A 19,788-nucleotide genomic window follows, 5' to 3' on the forward strand; every position below is an offset into this window, starting at 1 on the left:
TTCCTTTGCACTGCTTCAGGGGTTGTCAGTATACACTGCTCTAACCCCTCTTCCTACAAGATGCAGGTTGGGGGGTGGTGCTGCTTCAGTTAAGGAGGCAGTTTCATCTCATAGCAAAAGCCCCCCTTCTTTACAGAATCTGGAGATCCTGGAGAAAACAGAGTCAGTGTAATTATCTCTGGTTATCTCTGGTGCTCTTCCCAACAAGGTGAAGGCCTTGGCTTAGCTTCAAGAAATTATCCTGGGTTTTGGATTCTGGGAAAGTTCATTACACTACCTGCTGAATCTTAATAACCTTCCTTGCCATTCTTCCAGTAGAGTCCATCCAATACAGCATCCTGTATAGATACCCCAGAAATGCTTTTCTTTGGTCTTTTGTAGCACAAGCCACTCTGATATTATATGCCTTACCAGATCTGTTCAGACAGATCTTCTCATATTCCCCACTGTTGCTTTATTACATTCCTGTTCCTTACGGATCAGCTCAAGTTCCTCATCTATAAAGCAGGCACAAGTAGCATGTAGGGTTAGCAGAGCAAATATCTAAGAAGACATTCTGCAGCTGCAGTATCCACAGTAAGAGACATAACCATACCCTGTTGGGCAGTTAAAGTAAGAGAATGTCTGATGATCCTCAGGGTGAGATCAGATTCTCCAGGCAGCCTTGTCAAAAGCTCACCAAGGGGCTGAGCATATCTGCAGATGAAGCTGCAAAGTTTGTGGCCAGTATGTGTGTGGGTGGCTGCAAGGGTGGAGCAAGAGGGGGAAGTGTCAGAACAGCCACCAGCTTGGTGACAAGGAATTTCCTGCAGTCACTTTTGTGTGTATGTGTTCACTGTGCATCCACATCTCCTAAGAGTTGCAGCCGCTGGCTAGAAAGAGCAAGAGAGATGGGGCTGCTGACAGCCCAAGGTGAGTAAAGATCTCCTTCAGAGCCCTCAGGTTAGGGTAGGTGTGTGGTGGGGAAATCTGCACAACTCCTGATGGGAATGTGGAGATGAAAAAGGAGGAAGAAAATACGGAGGATGAGCAAGAGTAAAGTGTATATTTCGTATAGTCCAAAGGCAGCCTGAAACATGGTGCACCCATTTTTTTGAATCGGCTTGTGGTTTCTTTGGGAAAAAAAGCAACTGTGATGACGGCTGTATATGCTTCATGAACTTGGTTGCACATCTCTATGCTCCTTCTGGCCTTCTCCTTTATTGGTTCTAAATGGGACTGCTGTAAAGTGGATTGTCAGTGGGGTGGTCTTGGCTGGGCAAAATTCTCTGTTCACTGGTTCAAATTTGCTAAACTGTTTCTTAGGGTGAGATAGGTTATAGAACTGCACCAGCCCCTGTGCATCCTTTCCCCACCTGTTGCCCTCCAGATGTGTTGGATTGCAAATTCCAGCTTTAATGGCCAGTGGCTACACTGACTAGAGATAAGTGGAACTGTAGTCCAACACTTCTGTTAGGCAGCAGGTCAGGGAAGGCTGCCTGCATGAACGGATCACTTCTAAAACTTGGAAACTTTCTCCTACAGAATGCAGGAAGTAATTTGATTTTGCACCCTGGAAGCCCTTTCGGCCCCTCAAAATGTTCCCAGGACATCAACGTTCTCTGAGCAGGGCTGCTGCATTTAGTTGTTGGTTGACTGATCGTGGTTGTGTCATGTTAGTCCCTAATAGGAGAACAACTGACATGCAGGAAGACAGCAAAGCTCTTTGTGACGAATGATTTGCTCTGTGGTTTTGACAGGTGCTTCTCCAACACTACGGGCTCATTGACTTGCACGGTACCAGGTTTCAGGGCTCTCTCTGTTTACCGGCCTTTCATGCCACAGTACGGACAATCCATTGCTGGCACAGCATGGTCCAGGCCTGTTCAGCATGCTCCGGAGTTCATAGTTCCACTCTACTACATCAGCAAATGAGGGAAGGAATGGACAAGGATACTTACAACAGCCAGGAAGTTAAGAAACATGTGCGTCTGCAGGATCGGTAAGTTGCTAGTTAGTGCTCCTTCCTCCAGAAACCCACAGCAAATATCAGGGCCCAAGAATGTATCTATACAGACTCTACTGTACAGTTCTTGTGAGAGAGGAAACCATGTCCTAGACTTAACACAGCCTTCCAGATGTATTGGGCTGCAATTCCATCATCTCCAGTCAGCATAGCCATTGGCACCAGCTTGGCAAATGCTAATTTAACAGATGAAAACAGGAACATGAAGCACAGAAGCATTCCTAGTGCCTTAGGGTCTAAGCTGCTTCCAGCAACATACAAGGGAAAGTAGACCAGATTCAAGATAATTTTTATACATCAGGGTATCAGCCTAAAGCTGGCCTGACATGAGATCCTTCAGGCTGGTCAACACTTGACACTTGAAAGCTGTTGTCAGGACAAATATGTGGCCAATTTACTGATTGTATGTTGCATGTTCAAGAGTAGTATTTAAAGATCTATTTGGATGGATTCTGCAATCTGCATTCCATTCTTCATAATCGGGAGAACCAGTGCAGTGCAGGGAATAAAAAAAACCTCACTCCTCTTTGGTACTTGCTAGATAGCAAGCACACCTCAATCTGGTTCCCTTGAAGGAACCCCTCTCCCAGAATTAAGTCTGCCCAGGACCTGAGATCTGGGGGAGAGACCTACTGCAGTGTCCTGGCACTAGGGAAAGTGCAAAAGGCAGGCTTTGTCCCTGGTGATGTCCCAACTCTGGAAAGCCCACCACCTACAGACATGCTTAGAGCCAACCGGAATGGTGTTTCAGCACCAAGGTGAGACCTGTCTGTCTGCCCGGGCATTTATCAGGTCAGGTGATGGATATGACTGGATCTCTGTTGTGTATTTATTGATCTCCCTTGCTTGTTATTGGTTTTATTAGGTGTGATTGATTTCATATTTCATATTATTTATTGCATTGTATTGTTTTAATATTGTTACCCACCCTGTTTTTAATTAGGGCGGGAATATAAATACAATTAAATAAATGAGTAAATATGTAACTCTGTCTTGGATTAATCAACCATATGGAGTTATGAGGCTAAAATTCTACTATGTGCTGCTTGCAGGAAGCACATGTATCAGACAGTAAATGCATCCTGGTAGTTCTTCCAGGCACACGTCTATATGAATGCAGGCATCTCTCATGCCTCAGCTATTGGGTGTTACAGAAATGAAATGCAATTTAAAAAACTGAAAATGTTATGATGGCTGTAGGAACTGAAGAGTGCTCTTTTTTGCAGAGAGGGAAACATTATGGCTAAGATTCTGCTGCGTGAGGCAGCAGAGCAAATTGCATCCCCTCCCTCAAGTCAAAATGTAGAGAACCCAAGGCTAGCAGAGTTGTTTTGACACCTGAGGCAAGCTGCCCTCTCAGTCAGGAAAAAGACACCAATAATAACCTAAATTGCTAGTAATTTGCTATACTTCAGTGAGACCCCAAGTTATCTGGCTCACTTGGCCTAATGATAGCGTCAGCCCTTTTATGAATTGTCTTCTCCAGCCCCAGTGTGTGTTATCAGGCTGCTTTGCCTTTCAGAAGGGGCTCCAATGTTTCACTGGTGCTGGATATGAGTTCCCTGAGCAACATAGAACCCATTCAATCGCTCTCCACTCCCAGAGATGTCACAGTGCAGCTCCTGAACACAACCAGCCATGTTCTTACTCAGAAGATGCTCCAGAGGAACTGGAGTCTAGAAGATCTTCAAGAGGAGTTTGCGGTGAGAGGACCAAACTGCCCCATCCTGATTATTTATTTATTTATTTAGAAAATTTCTATGCCGCCCCATTCGCCAAAGCCTTGGGGCGGCTCACAAATAAATCAATTAAAATACTATACATTAACAATATAAAACAAGTTAACAATATAAAATAAGTCACCCTGGCCAAAGAATAAAATAAATAAATGCTACTAACAGTTAAAATGACGTTTGAATAAAAAGGTCTTTGCCTGGCTCCGAAAAACAAATAACGACGGCGCCAGGCGGACCTCTCTGAGGAGTGCATTCCATAGATTGGGCGCCACCGCAGAGAAAGCCCTCCTCCGAGTACTCACCCTCCTAATTTCCTTCACGGAGGGCTCCCGGAGAAGGGCCTCTCCCGCTGATCTCAGGGGGCGGGCAGGCATATATGGACGTAAGCGCCCCTTCAGGTAACCAGGACCCAAGCCGTGGTTCCAAGTTAAGATCCTTCAGTTAGTGCTGCTCCCTGCCTAGGAAAAGTGTGTAGAAGCTGAATCAGATCAGGATCTGCGACACAGCGGGTGATTTGGGTTAGCGCCTTAACAGTCTGGGATTTAAATCTCCCCACCATTCCCCTTATTCAGAGTTGGGCCTTATTAAGCAGTTGGGAATGGGAAATCTCCATCAAAGCCACCTTTGGCTGCTGGTGTCAAATCAGAAAAGGGACTCTTCAGAGCAAGTAGATCTACATGAGAAAGGAAAAGACCTTAATAATCTCCCTTCCCCATTCTTTCGATACTCTGTATCTCAGAAAGGAAAATGGTTTCTTCCTTTCCTCTTTAACAGAAAGTTCCCTCAAACTTTATCAGTCCAGACGAGTTGGACATCCCTGGACGAGCCGCAAAGGACAGATACAAATCCATCTTACCAAGTATGTTTACCTTGGGTTTTACAGCAGATAGTAGGGATGTGAAAATGGGAAAAGAAGACTGCCTGATATATCCATTTGGAGGTGGGTTGGTTGGTTGGTTAGTTTATATCCTGTCCTTTCCTCTAAGGAGCCTAAGGTGGCATACATAATCCTCCTCTTCTCCATTTTATCCTGATCTTTGGGCTGAGAGTCAACGACTGGTATAAAGTCACCCAGGGAGTATAGGTATGGAGTGGAACCCAGATCTCTTCTGTTCCAGTTCTAATGGCTACAGCACACTGGTTTGGGCAGTGCTTTCCTCACAATATGCATTCCTCCATCAAGAAAGGCATACCCTTTGTAACACTAGCAGGCCCTCTTTTCAGAATCTTCTCTGGTCAAGTCTTACGAAGTTTATGTGGAGCAGGCCCCTCTCACATGCGCAGAGAGAAGGATGGCAAGACGAGTCCAGCCATGAGATCAGTATCAGTGTATATAAAGCAGATACAGAACAGCTATAGAGCCAGTGTTTTTTATAAACAGGTTATAAACAAAGGTGCTTATCTTTGCTTCAGAAAGGAACAGCTCAGTCCCTTCTGCAAATATACTGAGGCAGGAATGGCAAAAAGTGTGTGCTCACTGGGGCTGGGTGACCCCCAGCATGCTTAGTGTGAGATACTAAGCCACTGGATCTAGCACTGTGTGGCCAGGGTAGCCTCTTCCACATTGCCAAAAAGAGGGCAAAAAAGAGCATCCGTTCACATAACATTTATACAGTTGTACCTTGGCTCACGAACTTAATGCGTTCCAGGACTCTGGTCGTGACCCAAATTGGTCATGAGCCAAGTCAAATTTCCCCATAAGGTGCAATGTAAATAAGGTTAATTCGTTCTGTAACCATTTTTTTAAATCAGAAAAATGTGAAGCAAAGTGACAAAGAACACAAAGATCGTGGCCATCTCCCCCTCCCCACCCTGAGCACAAGTGTGGCCATCTCTCCACCTCCCCAGCATGACTGAGATCGTGCCTGTCATCCCTGCAGGTGCCCGTCATCCCGGCATGCTGGGGGTGAGGGGAAGATGGGTGTGATCATGGGCGCACTGGGGAAGAGAAAGAAGGGCGCGAACGGGGTGCACTGGGGGGGTGTTGGAGACAGGTGCAATCGTGCTGGCAGGGGGCGGAGATGGCCGATATTACGGTTGCACTTGTGCAGGAAAACTGGGTGCAATCATGGATGCGCTCCTGCAGGAAAGACGGGCGCCATCTCAGCCATCTCCCCCCCACCCACTCGTGGGGAATTGGCCACGATCGTGCTGGTTGGTGGGGGGGAGATGGCTGAGATTGCTTCTGTCTTTCCTGCAGGAGTGCACCCGTGATCACACACGTCTTCCCTGCATGAACGCAACTGTGATCATGGTCATCTCCCCACTCGGGGGGCGGGGGGGGCGGGGGGAGATGGCTGCGATTTTGGTCACCACCCAATGTGGAGTTCGTAAACCACATCAAAATTTTCATGAAATGTTTGTTCATGACCCAATTTGGTCATGAACAAAGGCATTTGTGAGCCAAGGTACCACTGTATATGCAAATATTGAGATATAGGGGCAAACTGGGAAATAATTTCTGTAATGTAAAGAGAAATATAATACATAGCACCATAGTGGACAAAACTGACTAGATGACCTGTGTGTTGACCCAGTTTGCTGTCCAGGTACTAAATGTGGATGGGCAACTGCAAGATTCCTGGTTGCCTTCCTTATAGTTCTTGTCTTATTGATTTATTAGATTTATATTCCATTTTTTCCTTATGAACTCCAAGTGGCTTGCACCTTTCACCTCCTGCTGCTCTCAGTCTCATCCTCACAACAACAAACCTGTGGGATAGGTTGGGCTGAGAGTCTGTGACTGGCCCAAAGTCACCAGTTGGCTCCATGGCTGAGCGGGGACTAGAACGCAGATTGCCTGAGCCCCAGGCTCACACTCTAACCACAACACCACAGTAGCTCTCAGTTCAGTCTTTAAATAGAACAAGCTTTCAAATAGAGGACTGTTTGCTGCCAGCTTTCCAAAATAAGGGAATGTCCTTTTGGATGTGAAAGAAGAGAATTGCAGTCAAACACATTTGGCTTGCACCAGCTTGGGGAAGACTAATATGGGTGCTAGACTAGGGTGATCTAAGTGAAAAAAAATGGTTAAACCCTGACATCTCTGGTTGGGCATAGGTCTGTTCCTTCACATAGAATTGCTTCTGGTGGTGGGAAGATAGAATAATCCCATCTGAAGTGCCTTGAGCTGTTTCGGGGAAGGGTGGGATTTTAAAATAATGAACCCATCCCTTTCATACACCAGGATGTCATAGAGGAATGAGCCCTGTATCATTGCTGTTTGTGACAATGCTGTAAGGAGCCCCCAGCCACACACACACACACACACACACACACACACACACATCATGACTTTACTTTCAGGATGTTGTCATTTCAGTCGATGCTTAGTGGTCCAAGCAACGCAGAATCCTCAAGGATTGTTATAGGGATACAGGGCAGCTATGATGAAGAAGAAAGACCAGAGATAAGAGGAATGTCTTGCTGTGCTGCCCTGGTTGCTAAGATGGTGGTGAATGTGTGGAAGCGGGCACAGTACTAGGACTGGCCCCACATTTATTTCATGGAGTGCCAGATCAAAATCCTGAACATCAGCTGGTACCAGCCTAACTTCAACCTTCAACTTTATTGCTGTGGAGAGGCAGTTTGCAAGGGGGACTGCAGCTGGGGAAGAAAGGGTTAACTCTCCCCACACCACATGCTGCAAGTTCCTCCACCAAAAAGCTTCCCCTACTTGGTGATATAGCCTGGGGGCAGAGAGCGCTTTCTGTTGATTTGGAATGATGTGGGACAGGGTGCAAATTAACTGAAGATATTATTCTCTTTGTGCTTATTTGGATAAGGAATTAATTAGCTGGCCTTTCCTTCTGTGAAATGTCAATACACCCTCATAAGTATTAATAAATGTGCATATACAGCTAAAAATGAACTCATGCAGCTATAAATTGTCCTGTGCAGATTTTATGTGGATGGGCCCAATGGACTCAAATCTTTTAAGTGTCTAGCCACAGCCCTGGTGGATAGGGAAAAACCACTAAAGTCCAGAATTATCCAGTGGGACTTGTTACACCATTATCAGGACCAGGAAGATATCTTTTGTCAGAGGAGAAATAAAATGACTACTTGAATTTTTACTTCTGTGGAGACAGACATCTGTTTTTCCAATACGAATGTTCAAAAGGCAAATTTATTGTAAATACATGTCTGGGAAAGCACATGGGGACAATAAATTAGCAAGCGATGAGTTTTAAGGCTGTCTCTGTATGAGAGCCCCTGTTATCTGATCTGCTTTGCATCTGATCAGAGATCCAACTGCCTCTGTTTACTTGGGAGCCACATCTAACCAAACTCTCCCTCTAGACCCTCAGAGTCGTGTCCACCTCAAGAGAGCTAAAAGCCAAGAAGATGAACGCTACATAAATGCAAACTACATCCGGGTAAGCCAGACAGTAATCTGGACATGAGGATTCTGAAGGCAAGCTGTTGAGACAGGCCTTGTTTGTGACTGTTATCTCTGTGGCACATTCTAGGGTTATGCTGGACGGGAGAAGACCTACATTGCGACACAGGGGCCCATGTTAAATACTGTCAATGACTTCTGGGCAATGGTGTGGCAGGAGGAGGCTCCTCTCATAGTGATGCTCACCAAGCTCAAGGAAGAGAAAGAGGTATTTTGGTGTGGCCTGCTGGCATTTCTTCATCCACTGAGAGTGGAAGCATCTTGTGGGGGTTAAAATATTGTTAAGTGTTTCCACTCACCCTGGCAAGAATTCCCAGGGCAAATGCTGCAGTGTCTAGCAGCATTTTGCTAACATTTGCTTTCTTTACCAATATACATGCATGGAATTTGCATTTTTAGAGCAGGCCTCAAAACTACTGATCCTGGGTACGGTTTTCAAAGACAGAAACTTCTTGGACTCTCAAAGCTGGTCTAAGTTGATGGTTCAAGTTAAAGCTTCAGCTACAAACTATCCTGTATCTCTGCCTCTGTCTGTGTTCATACTGTAAAACTGCTACTCTTTTCCTTTACAACTGCTGCAGACCAACTTGTCTCAGACACCACCCCTACTGATAAATCACCCATTCAGAAGACCATTTCCATTCATCCCGAATATTAGCAAGCAAAGGATGGCCACACAGCACCCATCAAAGTAAAATTTGGGTCATAAATTTAAGGCTTTTCAACATGAGGCATTTGTTGTATGCTTGTGTTTCCTCATTCACAGTAGCTTTCACATTCCTTATTCGACTGACATTTTAGACAAGATGGTGATCACTCAGATTTGCTTCATTTTTTCACAGCATTTTCTTGGGTGTTTTAAGAACAGTGCAAATGGAGATTAAATTATAATGAAGAAAATAGGGCTCTTTTTCCAAGGGTATTTGTGCTATTCTGGTATTGTACGGCTCCATCTAGAGGTTGTGCAGCAGAAAAACAGGAAAGGAAGAACTCTTTGTGCAGAGTTCAGATCTCAATGATATCATGAAACCAAAAGCAGATACAGAATAGCAATTGATAGCCTGGTGTATAAAAGATCCTATGTAAAAATTTGGGGGCAAGGGCATTAGCATTCCTAACCAAGGACCAGCTGTCTGCTGTTAGGTCTGCAGTGACACTTTCAGAGGTGGAAGAGCCATCCCAAGCAGGTTTTAACCTATAAAGCCCTGCATGGCTTGGGATCAGGGTGCTGTGCCAGCTGCAATCTACTCAGACACTACAGTCACGATCTGGGACTGCCACCAATTGCCACTTCCAAGGGAGGCTTGGTTGATGGCAAGAAAGAAAGAGCTTACTGGGAGGCGGCCTCCCAGTTATGGAAAACGGCCTGCCTGGTGCCAGTTCCAATATCTTTTCAGTGCCAGGTTAATACTGTCCCTTGTGACAGGAGATTTAATTAGTTTCAATACTATACTGAAGCATTATGTCAGCTGCTTAACAGATCTTGTGATTTGATTTGTGTAAGCTGTTGTAGCTTTTTAAAATCGGTTGTAATTTTGTCTTTAAAATGTTGCATTGTAATGTTATGATGTTTTTATTGTTATCTGTATGTATGTTGTATGTTTGTCTGCTATTGTAAACTGCCCATAGAGCTTGAACTATTGGACAGTATAAAAACAACAACAATAACAACAATTTGATCTGGATTGCACTGCAGCATAGCAGGAGCTGGGTGAAATGTTTACAACCTGTCCTTTAAGATACCGAGCCTGGAACTTCTGTGCACATTTAATTAGAAATAAGAACAACCATATTCAGTGGCAAGAAACTGGCAGCTTTAAACCTCTTCATTGCTGAATATCTGCAGGAAATCTGCAGATATTAATGGAAGGAGTATAAATGGTTATGTCATAAGTATTTCTTCAAAGTCTAATATTCGCTTGAGCCTTTTCTGTGTCACAAAGAAACTTTAGGAGGTGCCTATAAAACCAGAATTTTATGGGAACCACTGCCTTATCTAGCTTGATATTTATTCCATAGCAAGCTAGAGTAAGCTATTTACTCCATAGCAAGCTAGAGTAAGCTCCATAGCTATTCTTTGCTTCTGCTGTACTGTGGCTGACAGATGCTTGGGTTTATTGGGACTGGAGCTGGTGGGTGCATGGTTCTGCATTTTTCTAATCTTCCAGGGTTGTACATCATCCACTTAGGCTGTTACCTCTCATGAAGATCCTTGCTGTTTTGATTTCAGAAATGTATATGTTACTGGCCTGAAACAGAGACAACCTATGGGCCTTTCACCATCCAAGTGCAAAGCATTTGTGAGTCTGAAGAATACACCACCCGTAGCTTTACCCTGCAGGTAGGCCAGGAGGGCTGGGGAGGGAACAATGATATGACTGTATATGTTCCAATAATGGGATGGAATGCACTTTTTCACTTTATCAAGCAATGAGAACCCTGGGGAAAATGTGCAGGGCCCTGAGGACAGTCAGTGCAAAATATAATCTTCCACGGCTGCTGTCTCAGAATCTGAATGAGAACTGGAAGAAAAGGCAGTTCAGCATTCTAAGCCAAAATGTCAAGGTCAGCATAACTAGTGATAAGCCAAGAGGCCAGTGAACAAGGTAACAGCTGGTTCTGTGGGCCACTCCATTGAACAGGTGGACTCAGATGTAGGTGTCTCATATCCCATGTCAAATGAAAATCACAATCCGTATGAGTATTGTCCCATGTTCCTTCTATCTGGTGCACAAACAGGAACCACCCTGCAGGTGGAGCTCAATCTCTCTGGTTGGAAAGGGAGGAGATCTGCTTGGACCACAGTGCTGGGGGAAAGGGAGCTCCTGATCCTGCTGCTTTTTGACAGCAGGAACACCCCAAGACTTACTCATTCAAGGCTTCCCATTTTCGTACTTGTGGAATTGCACACCACAGTTGCACAAGTGTGGCTTTAAAACATTAAAGCATGACAATATTTCCACCCATTATAGTGCAATTAAAAAATAGTTGCCAGCAACTGACACTTGAGCACTTTGAAGGGGCTGTCATTGGCTTTCAAGCTAGGCATCATGGTCTCGGGGGGGGGGGGGATGCAAGGGGAAAGGCCTCAGAGAATGAAAAGGGGTTCTCAATCGCAGTGGAGGGAACACCAAGACAGTCCTGCTGTGGAGGCCCCAGGGATACCTGTGGGAGGCCAATGAAGGTGAGCCTGATTTTCAGTTGGATGTACCACATGTTGTTTGCACAACAACCAGCCTACCGTGCATTATTGCCAGAGTGAGTTACTGTGATGTGTGAATGTGTCCACTGTTAATTACATATCTGGGAAGAGAAATTTGCCTCAAAAGCCTGGACTCTGTCCGCTCTTTTTCTTTCTCTTTTGCCAAAGGAGGCATTTATTTAATTAAAATAGCTGCTTTCAATTTTGCTATTTGTACTATAAGTTTGCCTTGGATACAGATACAGGAGTAGGCCCGTGCAATTTAGAGTAGTCATGACAAACTTACACTGGACCGTTGGAAATAAAGAGAATGATTATGGTTTATATTTTGTCAAGATTTCAGTGGGACTAACTTTAGTTATGACTACTTCTATCTTTTCCATATCATTAATTACTTTAGGTTTCTGCTGCTGTCTTTGAGGGGCAGGACCTGCAACAACATGTTGCTGTGCGGAGCACTCCTGTGTAGTGTTTCACCCAATCAGCTAAGCCTTCTTCTAGAAAATGCCATACTACAGTGGTACCTTGGCTCATGAACTTAATCCGTTCCATGACTCTAGTTGTGACCCAAATCAGTTGTGACTCAAGTCAAATTTCCCCATAAGGTTCAATGTAAATAAGGTTAATCTGTTCTGTAATTATTTTTTTAATCAGAAAAATGTGAAACAAAGTGACAAAGAACAACAAGGTAACAAGGTGGAGAACACTAACCTAGGTGGGGGGAAGGTTATTGTTTTGAAGGAGAGTCCCCCTCCGTAAGGACATTGGGGAGATCCCTTTCAGGGGTTTCCTCTCTTCTTTGTCTCTTAGCTGCAGGGTCAGTTTTGATGAAAAATCTGTCTATAGTCACTTGTTTTTTCCTGCACTGCATAACCTTCCGGAAATGAGAGACCACATTATTGTTCATCTGATTCAACACTCTGTTTGTTACAGTTATGTTGGGGTGGTGCTTCTCAAAGAAATCCTGGCACTCATTTCATTTTTTCATAATGGATTGGATCACATCACTGCTAACCTCCTCCCTGTCTTCCTCTTTCTCAGTGGAATCCTCCTCGGCAAGTGCCTTCTGCTGCTCACTCTGGAGTTCAGCAAGTTCTTCTGTTGCCACCTCCGCTATGTCTTCCCTGCACAAATGCAACTGCGATCGTGGCCATCTCCCCACTCGGGGGGGGGGAGGGCAGGGGGGAGATGGCCGCGATCTTGGTTGCCACCCAATGCAGAGTTCGTGACCCAAGGCAACCCTGGGTCATGAAATTTTTTGTTCGTGACCCGATTTGGTTGTGAACCAAGGCGTTCATGAGCCAAGGCACCACTGTATTTCCTTTTCTTGCTATTTCATTTTCACTATACTGAAAATAAACACGATGGCTATGTTTTCTATTTTGTCATGACTTTCAGCTCAAAGATGAATGTCGCACTGTGAAGCACATTGTCTTCTCATCCTGGCCAGACCAGAAGACCCCAGAATCGGCCAAGGCACTCTTGCACTTGGTTTTGGAGGTAGAAAAAATTATACAAACTGCAGAGAGCACAGGACCCATCATTGTGCACTGTAGGTGAGAAACTTTCCTCATAAGCCTGAAGTGGTATTAGGATGAGGTCAGCAAGCTCCCAGCATCTCTGACCATACTTGCTAGGGCTTGGCGGGGTGGGGGGAAGTATAGCCCAAAACTTCATGAGGGTACCATGGTACCAGGAGGGCACTCCTGGTCTAAGAAGTGCAGCAGCCATACATGGTTTTAACATAAGTCTCCACAGACTGACATTTATGTCATCTGCAACTCCCTTTCTCCTCCAACATATCTGCAAGCAAAATACATGGATTTGCACCTCTAGAAACCTGTATGTGAAAAACTGTATTATATCTACTCAGCGTGGCTAGGTTTAGACATAGCAGTCATTTCCAATTGTTGAACAGTTGTGTTGTCTAAACCCAATTGTGGCTTTTTGCCATTGTAAGTCTGTCCTTTAGAAACAATGGTTTGTTCTATGGTTTGTCCCTACCACCATGGCTTGTCACGTTGACTAAACCTAGCATTGTGTGCAGCTGCCACAGTGTCCTCTGGGCATAACAGCAACTGCAGGGAGTCACTCCAGTCGTCCAGCCTCTATCTGCAGACCAGTGGGGAAGAGGCAGGTGACATAGGGAGAAAGCAATGCGCCTTGAGATTGAATTTTAGGTGCAGTGGTTGATGGGATATGTGCTAACAGTGCAAGGACTGAGCAGGGAATGTGGAAACCAGAATAACAAAGAAATCATCTGTTGAATAGATCATGGTTTTTTAGAAAAGGAAACTGTAGTAACCATGCCAGGCTCCTTGCTGTGTTGTGTGAACCCAGCCTGTTTGTATACGTGCATGGGTGTATGTGAAGAGTCTGCCCTGCTTTGACATTCACCTTGATGTCCATTCAGTGCAGGAATTGGCCGGACTGGCTGCTTTATTGCTACTCAGATTGGATGCCAGCAACTGAAGGAGAAAGGAGAGGTGGACATTTTGGGGATAGTCTGCCAACTACGCATAGACAGGTGTGTATCAAATGACCAATGATCTGAGTCATCTAAAATGCATGTGCAGAGCTTCTTGTAGCTAAAAGCTTCCTCCTCCAACCTGGTGTTTTCCAGATGTATTAGACTACAGCTACCATCTTACCTACCCAGGGATAATGGCTGTTGTAGTCTGACAAATTTGAAGAGCACTAGTTCAGTTGATGATAATCTCAAGTATAGAAGAGGCATAGTGTTTTTTTCCTTGTTGCTGAGATGACTTAAAGTGGAATCTTACACAATGATCAAGAGAAAGTTAGGGCAAAGAAATTAATAGCTGGGAAAGTGGGAGGTTCTACCTAATAAAGCCTGTGATAGAACTGAACTGTCACAATGTGTGTTCTGGGATACAACATAAAAGGAGGTTTCTGTTTTTCTGCACAATTGAACTGTCTTTAGATCAGCTTTGTGGTTTTTAAATGCGATCTGGGGAACTGTGGAGTTTCATGAAAGCTTATAAAAGTTGCTCCATGAGAACATCACTATTTTGCCCATGTATTCTTTTATTCCTGTCTTGCTCAAGTTAGCCTACCAGAAGAATTTTAGAGCAGTTAACAATGTGTCCTAATTACAATAATAATACAGTACAGCATGCAAACACCCTGCAACCCAACATCAACAACTTGCAAACTCAGGAGAAAATTACACTAATAAAATAACATGAGAAATCATATAGTAAAGAAAATAGCTTTCTAAACAAGAAAGTCTTCACCAGCTTGCCTGAAAGATTACCTCAAGCCTGCTGATCTTTTGCAATGCACTTTTACAGCGGAGTGTTGGGTGTGTTTTAGAGTGTACCTCAGTTCATGCTAGTTGGTCTTGCACCCTACTGTACAGGTGGCAGTCCTCTGTTTAAAAACATCCTCTATTTGAAGGGCTGTCCAAGTCTAATAGCAGTTTAAAAAAGAGAGAGCATCATAAGAAGGGACAGCAAGGGAGACACTGTGATACACATCTGGCCCATCTGGATGGCAGACTGAACAGCCACACTGGTCACTCTGAGCATGAATGAGATGCTTTTGCTATGTTATCAAGACACTTCACTACATAATGTGGGTTCTGACCATTTCTGTGAGAAGCACATAGAAGCACTTCAGAGCAGCCTTTGCCAGCATTTCAGATATGTTGGGTTAAAACTCCCCTGTACGCCAGCCAGCATTACCAATGAGGATAACAGAGTTGCGTTTTAAAATTTCATTTATTACATTTCTCCACTGTCCAATACCTGAAGCTCTCTGGTCGTTCACAAAACAAATCTGAAAACCATAATGAAACCCAAAATAAATGCTTTCAAAATTTAAAATAGAATAGAACCAAATTAAAAACCAAATATTTATTTATCTATTTATTTAGGAAGCTTCTATGCCGCCCCATTCACCGAAGCCTCGGGATGGCTCACAATAATAAATAAACACAATATAAAAACAATACAATTTGAGTCGACCTGGCCAATAAATAAATAAATAAATAAATATTAGCAGTTAAAATAATGTTTGAATAAAAAGGTCTTCACCTGGCACCGAAAAACAAATAACGACGGCCAGGCGGACCTCTCTGGGGAGCGCATTCCATAGATTGGGCACCACCGCAGAGAAAGCCCTCCTCCGAGTACCTACCCTCCTAATTTCTTTCACGGAGGGTTCCTGGAGAAGGGCCTCTCCCGCTGATCTCAAGGGGCGTGCAGGCATATATGGACGTAGGCGGTCTTTCAGGTAACCAGAACCCAAGCCATGAAGGGCTTTATAGGTCATAACCAACACCTTGAATTGGGCCCGGACTTCAATGGGGAGCCAGTCAAGGTGACGGAATACTGGAGTCATGTGAACATAACACCCAGTCCCCATCAGCAGCCTGGCAGCTCTATTTTGAACCAATTGTTCCAGACCGTCTTTAAGGGCAGCCCCACGTAGAGCGCGTTACAGAAGTCAAGTCGGGAAGTCACCAACGCGTGTGTCACTGTCACCAGGCAGTCGTTCTCCAGGTAGGGACGCAGCTGATGGATCAGCCAAAGCTGAAAGAAAGCGCTTCTTGCCACTGCTGTCACCTGAGCTTCCAGTGAAAGCTCTGGGTTGAGGAGCACTCCCAAGCTGCGGACCTTGTCCCTAAGAGGGAGTGCAACCCCATTCAGGACTAAGTTCAGGTCCCCTTCCCCAAAGCCCAATCCACCCATTACCTCAGCCAGGCACCGGTTCAGTACAGCTGCTGCCTCACCTGGATTGGTAGAGAACGAGAGGTAGAGCTGGGTATCATCAGCGTACTGATGATTCCACAGCCCACACCTCCTGATGACCTCTCCCAGCAGTTTCATGTAGATGTTGAATAGCAGAGGGGACAAAATGGATCCCTGCGGTACTCCATGGCATAACTGCCATGGCGCAGAGCCATAGTCCCCCAGCACCACCTTCTGGAATCGGCCATTGAGATAGGAGCAGAACCACTGCAAAGCAGTGCCTCTGACCCCCAATCCCGCTAGCCTATCCAGAAGGATACCATGGTTGATGGTATCGAAAGCTGCTGAGAGGTCCAGGAGAATCAACAGGGATGCACTCCCCCTGTCTTTCTCCCTGCACAGGTCATCGTACAGGGTGACCAAGGCAGATTCAGTACTGTACCCGGGTCTGAAGCCGGACTGAAATGGGTCCAGATAATCAGTTTCATCCAAGAGTGCTTGGAGTTGTCCTGCCACCACCCACTCCAACACCTTGCCCAGAAACGGGATGTTGGCCACTGGTCTATAATTAGTGGCCATCTCTGGATCCAGTGACGTCTTCTTCAGGACCGGTCAGACTACCACCTCCTTTAAAGGTGCAGGTACCCAGCCCTCCCTCAGAGAGGCGTTAACCACTTCCAAGGTCCAGATCCCTATCCTGTGCTTGCCGTTGTTAATCAGCCAAGATGGGCAAGGGTCCAATAGGCAGGTGGTGGGACATACTCGTCCAAGCATCTTGTCCACATCATCAGGCTGCAGTAACTGAAATTCATCCATCAATTTTGGACCAGATGGCAACCTTGGTATCTCCCCAGAAGCCTCTGAATCACTAGTGGAGTCCAGCACGTGATGAATCTGAGCGATTTTCTCCCTGAAATGCTTGGCAAAGTTGTCACAGTGGATCTTTCTTAGGGCCAGGATGAACCAGCCCTTGCACCACTCAAAAAAGCTCCGCCGGACAGCATTGTGAGGAGGCAATGGAAACGGAGAAGAATTTCTTTTTTGCCGCCCTCACCGCCACAGCATAGGCCCGATAAAGGGCTCTTAAGTGTGTTCGGTCAGATTCATCCCGTGATTTCCTCCACCTACGCTCCAGTTGTCTCCCAGCCCGCTTCATCGCCCACAATTCAGGTGTATACCAAGGGAAAGAGTGGGCTCTGCCCGGCGGGAGAGGACACTTAGGAGCGATCGTGTCAATAGCCCTGGTCATATCCCCATTCCATTGTTCAACCAGAGCCTTGACAGGAGCACCAGCCTTGTCAGCCGGAAACTCCCCAGGGCCTTCAGGAATCCATCCGGATCCATCCGGCTCTGGGGGCGGACCCACACAATCGGGTCTGCATCCTTACAGAGGAAAAGGCCGCTCTCGAGCACAAACCTCACGAGGAAGTGATCTGACCATGACAGGGGTGTCAGACATAAATTCCTCACCCTCAGACCACCCTCTTCCTGCCCCATCGAGAAAACCAGGTCCAGAGTGTGTCCACGTTCATAAAAGCAAAAGCAAATAAAAGCAAGCAGCAGCAAAAAGAGCTAAAATACACTGACAACATTTTTAAAAACAAAGCCATGACACAGGCACTAGGCAAGCCTTTCTGAGGAGATATTGCATGCATTTAGCAGGGCACCACTGCTAAAAGGGTCTCTTCTTAGTAATGTCCCCAGTTGGTGAGGACACCTGGAGAACAGCTTCTGAAACAGAACTTAGGTTCCAGGTAGAGGCATACAGGAGGAGATGATCCTTCAATTACTCTGGCCCCAAGCTGTTAGGGCCCATTCTACCACTGTCAATTTTCAGTCAATACCAAGAGTAAAATGTGATTGTTATGTGAGGAATTACATTTCTGTGGGATAACCCACCCCACTCTGTCTACTCTTACATAAGTCGGCTACAATCCTAGACATGTCTACTCAGAAGCAAGTTCCACTTGAATGCAGATGAGTGGGCATAAGGACAGCAGTCTTTAAAAACCCATATTTGTCTTAGGTTGAATTTGTCCCCACACACAAATGCTGATTAAGTTATTTTCAGTGCATCATGAGGGGATTCAAGAGGCGCTTTGCTTCTGGATCACTGCAATGGGCATAGCCTTAGGTCTAGGTGGAGCATTGCTAAAGGTAGTACTGGCACTATGCAATATCAGTGCCTCTCAAAGCCCCATTGAAATGCAAGGAACTTGCATAAGGGTAGTGCTCACTGTAAAATGTACTTATGATCTGATGCAATCTTTCCCATCAAGCCTTAATATCCTTGCATTCCACACTGCTAGATTTTTAAAGCTTTTTAAAATCTGTTGAACTAAGACCAAAAACATAGCAAGTATGCTTTATGATGTGAGCAGGAATATCCCCAAATCTTCATATGACAGAGATCTGGAAGGCACTCTCTCCATATATGTAAATTTTAATGCTGCCATGGCATGGAGAAGGGCTGTAGCTCAGTCGAAGCATGTGCAAAAGGCTTCAGATTTAATTCTTTCATCTCCAGTGGAGCTGGTGAGGACTCCAGTCTGAAAGCCTGAGGAGCCAACATCAGTCAATGCAGACAATACTGCACCTGATAGGCTAGTAGTCTGACTGGGTACAAAGAAAAATCCTGTAATGCTTCTTTTATTCCCCAGCAATCCTCCCACAGCACTTGTTCATGCTACTTCATTTCCCCCGCGTGCATCCTTTGCCCAACTGTGGTTGCTTCTAAACAGCTCCTGCAAGCCTCATATTGACATCCTTCCCCCCTTTCTGTAACTTAGTCCACAAACACTGGGCACAGGGAGTAGAGCTAAAGACTTCACCCTTTTAAAAAAGTCATAACCACCCTACTTGTGCTGTATCATTGGCAACATGGTGTTCTAGATTTGTTTTCCTTTTTTGAACAACAGACATTGCACCTGGATTGTTTGTAAGCCACATGCAGGTCTCATTTTGTCAATTGGAATTCCCTGGCATTGACTTAGAAAACTGAAATGCCTTCACTAGGCAACATGACCAATGCAACAGAAATACCTCTAGTGCAATACCAATAACTTGCTGTAACAATGGATTTCCCTGGAAAACTCACTGCACTAGCAAGTGTTATTGGTGTTCTGTTAGAGATAGTTTATGCTAGTACAATGTCTTTGTGTTAGCAACAGTGACATACATGAACAGTAGCTAACACAGGACTACAACCAACACAAAATGAAATAACTTTGAAACAGCATGAAATAATTACTGTTCTCAATGACATTATGGCTATTTTTTTAATTACAGAGGTGGGATGATTCAGACCATTGAACAATACCAGTTCCTTCATCATACTCTGGCCATGTATGCTTCACAACTTCCTAAGATCACAGAGAGCTAATGGAATCTTCTTGCACCATCATGGGAAATTGTCTGCTATTCGATACTTGGCTTGGTGGAGTGGTTTTTTTTTTTTTTTTTGGTACAATAGAGGGAGAAGTATTTATATAAGTATTTCAATTGCAAAATATATAGTTATATAGTTATTAGTTGCATATAACTGGAATGTTTTCTATCTGGAAACAAAGGTTTAATTCCAATTTTTGTTTGCTTTGAATTTTCTGAACAATTTGCATAAAATAAAACCTTGTTTTCAAGTTCATTCTTTTGTTTACTATCCAGCATGCAAAACTGATAATTGAATTCAGTAACAACCCGCCACAATAGTATTTACATCTACTGTACTT

The 19,788-nt window shown here is 44.8% G+C and overlaps 1 protein-coding gene across 1 annotated transcript; it reads left to right on the forward strand.

Moving 5' to 3' along the window:
* The first annotated feature begins 816 nt into the window (after positions 1-816).
* PTPN7 (protein tyrosine phosphatase non-receptor type 7) lies at positions 817-19,698 on the forward strand. Its single transcript, XM_044447525.1, has 10 exons — positions 817-912; positions 1,740-1,981; positions 3,528-3,708; positions 4,516-4,600; positions 8,044-8,120; positions 8,214-8,351; positions 10,374-10,484; positions 12,744-12,901; positions 13,759-13,872; positions 19,349-19,698. Exons 2-10 carry the CDS (start codon positions 1,851-1,853, stop codon positions 19,440-19,442), a joined length of 1,089 nt encoding a protein of 362 aa, XP_044303460.1. The 5' UTR covers positions 817-912; positions 1,740-1,850; the 3' UTR covers positions 19,443-19,698.
* The last annotated feature ends 90 nt before the right edge of the window (positions 19,699-19,788 follow it).

The sequence above is a fragment of the Varanus komodoensis genome, unplaced genomic scaffold (assembly GCF_004798865.1).
Source record: "Varanus komodoensis strain SLA01 unplaced genomic scaffold, ASM479886v1 scaffold52, whole genome shotgun sequence".
NCBI classification, from domain to species: Eukaryota; Metazoa; Chordata; class Lepidosauria; order Squamata; family Varanidae; genus Varanus; species Varanus komodoensis.

Coding starts and splice junctions, on each gene's coding strand:
- PTPN7 (XM_044447525.1), top strand. CDS start 1,851: ATGGTCCAGGCCTGTTCAGCATGCTCCGGAGTTCATAGTTCCACTCTA. Junction 1,982..3,527: donor CATGTGCGTCTGCAGGATCG/GTAAGTTGCTAG, acceptor TTTGCCTTTCAG/AAGGGGCTCCAATGTTTCAC. Junction 12,902..13,758: donor CCCATCATTGTGCACTGTAG/GTGAGAAACTTT, acceptor ATGTCCATTCAG/TGCAGGAATTGGCCGGACTG.